Here is a 12,588-nt window from a genome sequence, read left to right as displayed (position 1 = left end):
GTTTGTCCAAAGACCTCGTGACCTCCACGGCTTCATACTCACAGCAGAAACATTCAAGCAGGGGTCATGACCCTGCAGCTCCCATCTCCAGTGGCTCCTCGAAGCTTCGACAGGAAACACAGATAAGCCTTTCAGTTATTCAGTTAATCACTGCTTCAAGTGATCCTTTGAATTCTCTACACTTTTATCCATGTTTCTCAGCTGACACCTCATCCACTTGATGTAGCTGAATGTCAACAGTCGTGGTTAGCATGGATGTAAACACGTGCACGAGACGTCGTGAGCTCCCGAGCTATGAGGAAAAGAATTCAAAAGTGCCAATGCTGCTGACATATCAATCTGCTTTATCTGCGGCTGGACTTCAGTCCCAAATCAAGTTGAAATAAGAGACTTTTTATTTGATTTTTCTGCACAGAAGAGACTTTGTCGTGTTTGGAATGTGTGGAAATGCGCAGTCAAATGCAGACGCAGGGGGAAGCCGAGTCAAAACAAAAGCCAGCTGTTTATCTTTGGCTGATAAGTGTTCATGAACAAAAGCGAAACTCAAGCCAGAGAAACAGTAAAATAATCCTTTAACTGACAGCGAGCGCACAGCGGAGAGCAACAGTACAATGCAACCAGGACAAAGAGAGGACTGAGGCTGTGAATACGCAAAGGGCCCCATTGGGGGAAAGTGGGACAGGTGGGTAAACAAACAGGTGCAAACAATCAAGGGATAATGAGACACGGGAAGTAAAAATAAATGCAAGACACAAGCAAGAGCAAATGGGTGCAGCCACTGTGGAGCTCCACAGTGGGCAGAAACACATGACCTCCACAGTATGGTTAGGGGTTATGGTTCTGTTTTTTTGCCATTTTTATGGTTTTATTTGAAAGGGTACAGTGAAGAGTGACAGGAAAGCAGAGGGAGTGAGAGCAGGTAACACATGTGGCAAAGAGCCACGGGTCGGATTCGAATTCAGGCCGGTTACTCAGCCATGAGCATCTATATGAATGACTCTGTCCCAGCCTTTACGATCCATTTGCGCGGTTTCCATCGTATCTATGTCACATGTCTCCGCCTACTGTGGCAGTGACGTGTCTCCGCCTACAGTGGCGGTGACCTGTCTCCGCTTACTTTAGAGGTCATGTGTTTCTGCCTACTGTGGAGCTCCACAGTGGCTGCAGCCAGACCTTTCTCGACACAAGGCTGAAGGCCCGGGCCATGATAGTCTCATAGGTGCTGTGTTTTACAGTCAGCCCAAATGCGCTAATTTGTTTTCAGTGAAAACAGCAATTTCATAAATGCAACAAAACAAAGTTAAAGTTTGAAACAATAAAAAGCCAACAAGCATAGCCATGGATGCTAAAATGAGTTAAACTATTACTAATGTTGATGGTCATCTCCGTAAGGCTTGGGTGTGTTTTGTGGCTCTGTTCAGATTTTATCCTGTGGTGGTAAAGTTTTCGGTCTCCTCCATTAAAGGTGCCACCTTCCTTTGCAAGATGAAGTCCAGATGGCTGCTCGCCGCTGTGGACAGACTTCCTACCATCAGTGAAATGCAGGAGAGCGACACAGAAGAAGGAGACCCGGACTGCTCCTCTCACACCATGGAGGAGTATGTGGACTCCATCAAAGAGCTCTCCCAGCCAGCCCCCTACCCGCTTCATGGGCCCCTCAGAGGTCACCGCCTCTGGATGGTGCGCTCATGCCCTGCGGCTCCACCTGTGGCACCGGCTCTGTTTTTAAATTCCCTGAGAAGCAGCCCACCTTGGAGTCCAGTTGACCTATCAGATGTATCACTGACCTTAACAGACCAATCAAAGTGTGAAACATCAACACATTTCAAACAAAACCTGCTGGACGTGCTGGTGGGACATTCCCTGTTTGCAGGGCTGGTGTGAGGTGAAGGTAGCGGCCGGACTGCTGACCTCTGCCCACGGCTCCCGTCGGCTCCACGATGCATGATTCATTTATGTGTAAGAAGTAATTGAGTCAGGCACGCTCCAGAAGCTATATGCATTCCCTTTGAAGTTCTAAATGAACGCAACACATGAAACAAAAGATGAAAAGCGAAAAATGAAGGGCAGAACAAACAAACGAGCAGTGCCTGCCTAGATGCCCGAGGTATAAGTGCGATAAGTGGCTGTGCTGGGCCCACTCGTCCACCAGGGGGCCCTCCAACAGACCCAAGCTGTGAACTCTCCTGATTTGAATATTTAAAGACATACTCTCTGATTTTTGCCACCAGAATCTTCTGAGGACCCCAAACTAAGGATGATTCAAGAAAGCAATACAAACTAGGTAGATTCATTGGCTCCCACACCCCAGGAGCTCGTTGAGATGAACTACAAATATTAAATCTCTTCAGACTGTAGCTCTAAATTAAATATCCAAGAATTTGCCTTCAGACCCTTTAAAGGGCCCAGAATTAGGTAAGCTTCAACTGCCTAGAAAAGGAATACAAAGGGCTGCTTCAGCCGACGGGGGGCCTTTGAACAGCTTTGGGGTTTTAGGCTCTGGTTTAAATATTTAAGTACATGCTCCCTGATTTTTGCTTTCAGGATTCTACTGGAGCCCTGAAGTAAGTTTGATTTGAGATAAAACCCAAAATTTAGCTGATACAGAGCCCCATCAGCCACCAGCGACCCCACCCAAATTAGCTGCAAGTGTGAAATCTCTTTATATTTTTGTTCCAGTTTACCTTTCAGTAAGCTGCTGGTTCAACCAACAGGGGGCCTTTGAACAACTGTTGGGGTTTAAGTTGTGACTTAAAAATGTAAAGATAGTCTCCCTCATTGGCTCTAGTCTATCCCGGCTGGCACCATAAATATGAACTCTGTGTAGAGTCTGGTTCAATTTTAAATATCCGAATCATTTCTGTTGGACATTTGAAGAAATTTGGATGTTCGGTCTTAATCTAAAGATCTTAATATCTTTTGGTTCAAAGTTCTATGCTTCTTCATATCCACCAGATCTAGGGTTAGGGTTTTAGTCAACTCTTTTTAGACACACATAACTTTTTTGGAAAACCAAAAACCTTTCATCTTGTTGTTCCTTTTTTTTTTTTAAATTGGTCTTAGGCTGGTGACCTGGGAGGTGTTAGGATGAAATCATCATGTTTTTTTTTAGGGATTTTCATTCAAATAAGTAAACTTCTACTGCAAGACATTTGATTTCAAATTCTCCTTCGATACAGACGCAGAGATGTGCTAGTAAATGATGAGATGTGTTTCTCTTTTTCATCACCACCAGGTAAAAAAGGAATATAGAGGTCTCTTCCTGTTGAAAAGGAGATCTTCCTTACCACTGTCTCCAAATGCTTCTCGTAGGTTATTGTCTCTCAAACAATCTAATCTATAAAGCATCTTGAGATTACTCTCATCAGTCGTGACTCATGAGCTTTATAAATAAAATGAACTGAACCCCCTTTGACCTTAAAAGTACTGCTAAGCCTAAAGCTTCTTATTCTTTTTAACCTCACAGATTTGTAATATTGGATAATTTCTCTCCACAAATAAATCAGTTTCTTAACCACTTATTCAGTTCATAGTCTGCAGCCATTCCCAGCTGCCCGAGGGTGGACATTATAAACCTCACCTGTCTATCACAAGGCTAAGTAATTAAATTCAATAAATCTGTATTTTTTTCCATTGCATTTTCCAGGAATTCCAGCTCCCTATGGCTTCCTGGCCACCTGAGCTTACTGAAAGTAATTCTCCTTTATTTCTGAGTTTTAAATATCGACTTTTCTAATTGTATTTTATTTGTTTTAATTAAGTTTAAAACTGAAACATGTTTGTGCTAAGGGTAAAGAAGCACTCAGTCTGTGCAGGTTTATGCAGTGCAGCCTGCAAAGTTTTGCTGACATTGGTTTGCTTTTTTCCCCCCATTTGAAATAAAAGCAGTTGTAAGAAAAACATAAAACGGCTTCCCTTCTTTCTTTGCATGTAATTATCATGTGTGAACAGGAATGCGGGCGTCCTCAATGATCGTGTTGGGCACACACTTTATTTTCAACCATCAAAATTTAGTTTCTGTTTCCTTGAAGTTGTGTGACTATGAGATAAGTCGCTCCAGCTGGCTATTGGCAAGAAGTGCCTGAGTTACATCCAACAAACATGTGGTAAGAGAGAGAGAGAGAAAGGGAGGAGAGCAGAGCGACCCCCCTGGAGATGCTTCCAGAGAACTAGCCTCAGAATTTGACTCAAACTGACCCCAAATTATTCATGCACATTGTGCAACACTGACTATGTCAAGCTCACAAAATATGAACACAAACAGGCCCTCAGGAACATTATTTTCTTGCATTAACGTACAGATGTGTCACAATATTCCAAAGAAATAGCTGGAACCATTTACGTACGTGGTACGTGGTACGGAGATAAGAAAAGATTTATGAAGCATAACTTACAGTAAAGTGCTGCTTCAGCACCAGGTGTGTTGAAAACATAGGATTTCTTTTAAATTGGATTTGTAGTTATGGCGAGGTGCAGATATCGTCGCTTCTCCAAAACTCATTAAATTAGAAAAGGAGTGAGATACTGTGAGCAGCGAGATACACCGCAGCGTACCAGAGTGATATAAAACAGATTTGCTGTATTTGAGTCGTTTAGTTGCAATATCCCAAAGACCTGTTTGATGTGTAAACACAGAAATGTGGCATTAAATATGAAATACAGCGAGGAAAAAAAACAATAGGAGCTCTGTGAGAGAGCTCAGTGTGGAGAGGTGATATCAAGGGAATCCATCTCTCAAACTACACCCTGAAATACAATAATTGAACATAAAGACAAGCTGAGGATTATAGCTGAGAGCTGCCAGGCTCCAGTCGAGACATGCACCGCAGCCATTGATGAATAACAGGAAATGTCAGCTTTTAGTATGGATGAATTCTCATTACTGCTCACCAGCTAAAACAGTCACACAACGTTTACTTTGCTTCATCTTACTATTTCACAAGACAGAGCGCTGCACTGTTCGTGTTAATCACACCATGGCTGCCAAATTATCTGCAGATTACTGTGAAAATCAGTCTGTCTGCAGATGCCTTCAAAGCTGCATGCGACGTTTTTATTTTCATGTTGGATCTCTTAGTGGCAGCTTAATCTGCGCAGCCCCCTTCTTGATTTCTTACAGTTTTTCTTTTTTTTTTTGCATACTTGTCACATTTGGCTGGAGCTCAGGAGATGGAGCAGGACATCTACTAGTTGCATGGTCGGTAGTTTGATCCCTGGCTCCAGCAGTGAGTGAGTGAGTGTTAATGTGTGTGCATCCCAGCATGCCATGTTGTATGAAGTGCTTTGAGTGCTCATGTTATTGGATCTTTTCAGAGTTAAATGATGGATTTAAATGTAATAAAGGAAAAAAGCCATCTGAAGCTACCTGCCCTGTGTGAAAAAGTATTTGCCCCCTAAACCTAATAACTGGTTGTGCCACTTTTGGCAACGAGAACTGCAGTTAAGTGCTTGTGATAATTGCCAGTGAATCTTTCATATCACTGTAGAGGAATTTTGGCCCCCTTGTCTTTGCAGAATTGTTGTAAATCAGCCACATTAGAGGATTTTTGAGCACGAATAGCCTGATTAAAGTAATCTCAAAGCATCTCGATCAGATGTAAGTCTGGCTTTGATTTTGTTTTTTTGTCTTTTCAGCCGTTCAGAGGTGGACTTGGGGGTGTGTTCTGGATTATTGTCCTGCTCCATAACCCCAGTGTGTTTGGGCTTCAGGGCACAAACTGACATTCTTCTTCAGGATTTTCTGGTAGGTTTGGGTAGACCCCTCCCCCAAATAAATGAAGAAGACTTAAAACCTGCATTTTGCATTTACTCGGGTTATCTTTGTCTAATATAGGCACTGAAATATTTAAGCATGATAAAAGAAATCAGTGGAGGGGACAATACCAATAGCATGGAAGCAACTCAAAACAATCAGGCCAGGGGTGTCCAACTCCAGCCCTCAAGGGCCGGTGTCTTGCAGGTTTTAGATCTCATCCTGGGTCGAAACACACCTGAATCAAATAATTAGTTCATTGCCAGGCCTCTGGAGAGCTTCAAGCAATTTAAAACAGCTGTGTTGGATCAAAACCTGCAGGACACTGGCCCTCAAGGCCTGGAGTTGGACACCTCTGATTTAGGCAAACCAACCTGCCGAAGTTCAAACTGGGCATCAGAATCAGAAAGAAATGTGATTTAGGTGAATTCTAACGCAGCGTGATTGTTGGTGCCAGACAGCCTGATCCGAGTATTTCAGAAACTGCTGATCTGCCGGGTTTTTCCCACACAACCATGTCCAGGGCTTACAGAGAACGGTCCAAGAAAGAGAAAACATCCAGTGGGCGTCAGTTCTCTGGTAGAAAATGCTTTGTTGATGTAAGAGCAGATGGAGCAGGCCAGACTACTTTAAGTTGACAGGAAGTTAACTGTAAAACAAATAATCACTCGTTACAACAAAGGAGTGCAGAAGAGCATCTCTGAATCCACAGTGTGTCAAACCTTGACGCCGATGGGCTACAGCAGCAGAAGACCACACCGGCTGGCACTCGTGTCAGCTAAGAACAGGAAACCCACTTGCTAAAGTTGGTCTGATGAGTCGGACCAATTTCTGCTGTGACATGATAGAGGATAGTGTAAACATCTGCTGCTGGTTCAGAGTGCGGCTGGTGGTGTAATGGTGTGGGGGATATTTTCTTGGAACACTATGGGCCTGATTAAACATCACAGCCTGCCCGAGTATTGGCCCTGACCAGTTCCATCCACTTTCTGACCACGGTGTAGCCATCTTCTGATGGCTGCTTCCAGCAGGGTAATGTGTCATGTCACAAAGCTCGGATCAACTCAAACATTGAGTTGAGGGCACTCAGATGACCTCCACAGCCATCAGATCTCAGTCCAGCAGAGCACCTCTGGGATGCGGTGGAACGATAGTCTGATCATGGACGAGCAGCCGACAGAGTCAAAATGACTTGGTTAGCCAGGGATAACCAAATTAATGGCCAGGTTAACCCTATTAATGGCCAGGTTAACCCTCTCAGGCTCAAATTAAGTTTTTGTTGCTAATGCACAAAAGAATACCTGCAGTGGTATTTTTAGTTTTTAACTGTTGCAAATCTGCAACGCCTGCCTTGAGAGGGTTAAAATGCACACTTTCACAACATGTATGCTCCACTTTGAAAAACGATGCTTCCCAGTGCTTTTAGATGTGACGCGAGCAGCTTTGACGAAACCATGTGACACCCTGGGACAGAGAACAGAATGTCTTTTCTTTGGTCGTTTGATGTGTTGGAAAAAGCGTCTTCACAGCTGTTTTGGTGTTTGCTGGGTTGAACTGAAAACTTACTGATGCTCAACACTGTTGTTTTCTTTTTCCATTCCTTTAAAAAAAATCTGGTGCACATTTGTGAGATAAATATTTATGTTTGCCGCCATGTTGCGTCCATGCTGTTTATTCTCAGTGTATCTGCTGGACTCGCTGTGTGGCAGATTGTTGTGCCGATCACTGCCTTCACTTGGAAACACTTAGCCGCTTTTTTCTTTTTTTGAAACAGTAAAAGTGGTTTTATTCCTCCCCTCTGGTTTGCCATTGTGTTTACTGATCAAATAAATAAAGCCAGGGTAAGATAATGTGTGCATAATGGCCAACTTTCTCATCGTAAATTAGGCAGACATGACCATTAATCATCGAGGAGTCACAGTCTTGATTTCCTTTTACTCTGAAAAAGATAAAACACCTCATCAAAGTAGCCTGTTAATAACAAACACCGGGATCATCTGTCTTATCTGCATGTTCAGGTTTGCAAGCCACGAGTGTGATAACTTTACAGACAGAAAACAGCTCCTCATGTTTGCTTCCTCCCACAGGGCATTTTGTGATGTTTTTAATAGACACATAAAAATTGAAATGCGATGTCTTGTGGAACCGCCGGCTTGCAGTGCTGGTGTGCAATCATATCGGCTATGAAATAAAGCTGTTAATAAAAAAAGGTCCACGTGTAAATTACAGTCTGACTGTCATTGTGCTCTGTCGTCGACTAAGAAACTGCAACAAAAGAAAGAGTGAGCCAAATAATTAAAGCTGAGACACCTAATGAGGAGGTAATTTGTCACCGAGCAGGATAACAGCTTTCTCTTTGCTTTTTTGGCTGTAATCACAGACGCTGCTGGACTGCAGGATGCTGCTGTGAAGACTGAATGAGCTTCCTCACCTCATCTGAAACATTCTGACTCGAGCTCAGTCGGAGCAGGAGAGGATTCGCCGTGAGACCTTATGTTTTGCTTTGCGAGTTCCCCAAATAGTCCCCTTGCTGTTAGGTGATTAACTTTTGCTGCAGAACGAAAAAGGGGGAACTTGTTGACCCATCTGTACTTGTTTACAAAGTGAGTCCACAAATGTTAAGAGCACGCAGCAGTAACCATGAACCTGCACGGTCTGTGTAAACGAGGCAGACCAGAGGGGCAGGTCGGGGTTTTTAGCATCAGGTGTCAAAATGAGCTGTAACGGCATCAGGGCATGTGAGGATGACACGTCACATTCAGACACAATGAAACAGAATATTTATTAGACAGTCACACTCTGTCATTGTGCACAAAGTCATACTGGAAGCACGACAATCAGCTGGCAAGTGTCCCCAGAAACGACTCCTCGAGGCAACAAACTTCTGAGTCTGCTTTTAGGCAGACAGGGCAGGGCTACCACGAGTAAGGCAGCCTGCTGCCTAGATGATCTCCTTTATGATTTTAGAATGACCAGAATTTAAGTAATGGACTTTATGCTTAATTCAGCGGGTCAGAGATTGCTGTTCTAAGTTAGTAGCAACCATAAACTGCCAATTAGTGCCAAGTACTTGACTAATAAACTAAAGCAGAGACGTCTTGAGTGGCCTGTACTGTGATCTGGAGGCACCAACAGCACAAATAAAGTACAGAGGGCCCTTTCAGGGACTCAAATTATCTGCATGGAAGTTTATCTCAGAATTAGCAGCTACACCCTCTGTAGGTGTCTCCTAACTCCTGTATCTAGATGGAAAAATTATATTTAAAAAAAGGAGGAAATTAGGTTTAGAGGCCAAAACATATTTAGTTCTGCTGTAAAGTTGGTAGTCAGTGGGGACTCAAGCAGACGTCAGCCGCAGAAGTCGCTGCTCGGACCCAACGAGGAGAAATGAGCAGTTTTGCTGAAAAACTGAAATATGATGACGGTCGTGAACTCCAGTGCGCCTGTTACACAAATGCACTTAATGCACGTTGCAACCTATTGGTAACCTTCAATGTGTTCATTGCGTGTAATGCCAGGATATGAGCCAATGGCAAAAAGATATATGAGTGACAGACATTTACATGTTGTGAAATGTGTTTTCTCTGCTCTGGGAAAGTGAGTTGTTCACACGGTGTGAGCTGTTCAGTCATGAGTGAGATGGTACCTGCTGTGGCATGTTTACAGAGTGGTAAACATCGGAAATAGGAGTGAATTCATCGTGAGCGTTAAACTGTTATCAGCCTTGTAAGTGTTCCACTGTGTTTCATGAAACAGGTGCAGATTTGTCTTCCTCGGAGACATTCCTTTTCCCACCTCACTGTGACGCTACTCTGTGCAGTGCAATGAACTTTCCAGTAACTCCAACAGGCCGGAGGAATGTCGAGGATGCATTAAGTTTAACCTCAAATAAAATAAGAATTTACACGGTAACAGTCATTACTCAGTATTTTACAACCCAGCTGTGCTGCTGCTAGCCCAGAGCTTGAAAACAATCACCAGCTTTTCCTCATAACCTCCAACTCTTTCTACATTCATGTGAAAAAGAAAGTACACCCTCTTTCAAGGAGGTTTCATCAAAGCATTGTAAACAACTCATCTGGTACTTAGCAGTTCTTACAATAAGGTAAATACAACCTCAGGTGAACAGCAACTCCTGACAAAGGGTCATCATGACACCAGGTCCTCATTTATTTACCAGGAAACTACAGAAGAACTAAATACACCCATGACTCAGCAGCCTGAAGAACCAACTTTAGCAGCAATAACTTGCAGTAACTGTTTACTGTGTGACTTTATCAGTCACTCACATTGTTTTGGAGGAATGTTGGCCACTCTTCTTTAAAACGGTGCCTCAGTGCACTGAGCTTTGTGGGTTTTTGTTTGTGCCCTGCTCCTCGACGGTCCACGAAATGACCGTGGACTTTCTTTTTCAGATGACTGTACAGTAGCCCAGACATGCCTGGGCAAAGCGTGATAAAAAGTATTAATCACCTCTTCCCTTTGACTCTGATTATGGTTAGTAATGAGATGTGGAATCTGTTTAACTATGTCATGATTTCATTTTTCTCCCTTTCTCTTTAAAACCAGCACAGAGCGCATTCTTTGAGCATGTCTCCTGCATGAATGTGGAAATTCCAGAGTCTAACTGACGGGAAGAAGCACGGCCTATCGGAAAACCCACCCTGCCCTCGTTATAAAAGCAGAGGAGGCTCGCAGCAGCTCTTCACTCCTCTCTTCTCTCTTCAAGGAGGTACTGCAACCTGTTCGAACTCTCGCTTGTTCTCCTCTGAGGGATATTTTGGGGACTTTGGTTTGTCTCTCTCGACAGAACAATGGCCATTTTGCAGAGAAACTGTGCAGTCTTGTTGGTTGTTGTGGCTGCGGCTTGCGTGGAGCTCTATCAAGGTTAGTAATTTCTGTAGAATGTGTAATGCAGTAATGCTCTAAAACTTTATTGGCATGCATTTGCTTTTACTTCTTAGAGTGCGTCAGTGGTAGGACTGCATTTCTTTTGCTAACCTGTCTGAAAACGTTCCCCTGCAGCTCAAACCTCGATAGGACGCTGTGCATGTCCCAAGGCCCACGCAGTCAAAGGCAAAATATCAGATTTCCAAGTCCTTGAAAAGCGGCCCAGCTGTGATAAAACTGAGTTGATGTAAGTTTAAAAGAATATCTTTGAATATCTGCCGCTTTAGAGTCTTGTCAGCTGTGCAGATTTTTGATGGTAATACTTCTGTTTTCTCAGTGTAACCAGGATCAACCCCGACAACTCCAGCCTGAAGCTGTGCATGTCCACTGAGGGAGTTAGAGCCAAGCGCCTCTTATCGTGCTGGGAAAGGTGAGCTACGCAACATTAGCATCGGTTCACCCACAACTAACTGCTCTTTGCTTCTTCTTTAATGCTTCTGAATTCGAGAATTAAAGCACAACTAAAAACAGAACTCAAACTTTTCCATAAATGCGTTTGAGACAGGGGCGTGTCCAGAGAGGAGGGGATGGGGTGGCCCTGATCCCCTCAATTCAGTATTTAAAGTACTTTAGTGACGCTCAGTTTTAAAACCAGGATCAATGTTTTGTTGTATTTTACACTTTACATTTTGGATGCAGATATCTGCTGTAAGACATTAAACCATCTTCAGCTTTGACACTGATATTGCAATAACAAATCAGTAATTATAATCCAGCATGCATATCTCTTTAAAAAAGACTGCTGTTACTTTAAATAATTTATGTATATTTTGATGCTTAAACTTTTTCCAAGTAGGCAGGAGTATGACTTTTAAGTAAAAATGCTCTTCTTACTTTCCATGTAATATATCTGTATGCGAGCACAGGACTGCACAAAAGCCTAAAAAGTCATTTCTGGTGTTTTCTACATTTATTCCTGATCGAACATAGACTCTCTTGTCTCGTTCTCGCTCCCTGTTCTGTGCTACATGCACAGACTGAATGCTCCAGCAGCTGCACAGCTTTCACAGCGAGCTGGGACAGAATATCACACCACTTAAAAATGTTTGATTTGGCTTCAGAATAGATTCTTTTACAGCCAAAACACCACATGCTTCTGACTCCACAGAAAAACGAAACAGACCGAACGGCGTATAAATCGTTCCCCAGATGCAAAGAGTTTTATAACAAATCTCAGGACACGTTAACATGTGACTCCTTGCGCAAACATCCAGATGTTTTCCATTAGTCCTTTGGCCTAATCCCAGTTTTTCTTTCCTCCCTTTCTCTTCTCAGCATAAACAAAAATGAGACACGCAAAATGGAGTGCATCAACAGACCGAAAATGGCCGGGAACAGTACCACGGCGAAATGAAACACACGAAAAGGAGAGCAAGAATGGTGAAGATAGATATTTCTCAGATCTCTGTGAAATGATGGCAAAGCGCGCCGAGAAGGCCAAACGATTGAGAGCCAGCGGGAAAAGGACGGAAGAGAAAGAAGTTGTGGAGTTGTTAGGAAAGAGACAAATACAGATAAATACAAATAAATACAAGAAACAGAATATAGCAGCAAGTCTGTGTAAGAAGGGCACACACCTTTATTTTTTGCTTGACACTGGTATTTATGTTGATATTTATTTATTCTGCTTCTTTTTTTGTACATTTTTATTGAATGTCTCTTTAAATAAAGTTAATTTTGATAGAAGTTTCTGCTTCCTGCTCATTTTTCGCCCAGTCTTTGGGCAAACACCAGAAAAAGCTTCATTCCTTGGCACCCTGTCTGTTTCCAGCTGGTTTTTGTTAACCCTCATAATGAAACCTGCGGCTCAGCACCGGTATCTCTGCATCGAAACACAAACAAACAGGGTTGATCTGCACAGAAGACGCAGCTGGCATTCGAGGACG

The 12,588-nt window shown here is 43.1% G+C and overlaps 2 protein-coding genes across 2 annotated transcripts in view; both read left to right on the top strand.

Moving 5' to 3' along the window:
- LOC146384799 (uncharacterized) overlaps positions 1-4,090 on the top strand; it is a 6,080-nt gene extending 1,990 nt beyond the window's left edge. The window contains exon 2 of the mRNA XM_084930172.1: positions 1,466-4,090. Within this exon, the coding sequence (XP_084786298.1) occupies positions 1,486-1,884 (399 nt within the window). The 5' untranslated portion in view covers positions 1,466-1,485 and the 3' untranslated portion in view covers positions 1,885-4,090. The remainder of the gene's footprint in view (positions 1-1,465) is intronic.
- Positions 4,091-10,447: 6,357 nt separating this feature from the next.
- cxcl18b (chemokine (C-X-C motif) ligand 18b) lies at positions 10,448-12,388 on the top strand. The gene is made up of 4 exons (XM_084930171.1): positions 10,448-10,639; positions 10,778-10,889; positions 10,980-11,072; positions 11,978-12,388. Exons 1-4 carry the CDS (start codon positions 10,567-10,569, stop codon positions 12,054-12,056), a joined length of 357 nt encoding a protein of 118 aa, XP_084786297.1. The 5' UTR covers positions 10,448-10,566; the 3' UTR covers positions 12,057-12,388.
- The last annotated feature ends 200 nt before the right edge of the window (positions 12,389-12,588 follow it).

This window comes from Perissodus microlepis, chromosome 6 (assembly GCF_051167445.1).
Source record: "Perissodus microlepis isolate ML-2025 ecotype Zambia chromosome 6, ASM5116744v1, whole genome shotgun sequence".
NCBI classification, from domain to species: Eukaryota; Metazoa; Chordata; class Actinopteri; order Cichliformes; family Cichlidae; genus Perissodus; species Perissodus microlepis.
This window is presented reverse-complemented; position numbering and strand designations above follow the sequence as displayed.

Bases quoted from the DNA above. Each gene is read 5' to 3' on its own strand.
- cxcl18b (XM_084930171.1), top strand. From the start codon at position 10,567: ATGGCCATTTTGCAGAGAAACTGTGCAGTCTTGTTGGTTGTTGTGGCT. The intron at 10,890-10,979 runs GTAAGTTTAAAA...CTGTTTTCTCAG, and splicing joins TGTGATAAAACTGAGTTGAT to TGTAACCAGGATCAACCCCG. The intron at 11,073-11,977 runs GTGAGCTACGCA...TTCTCTTCTCAG, and splicing joins CTCTTATCGTGCTGGGAAAG to CATAAACAAAAATGAGACAC.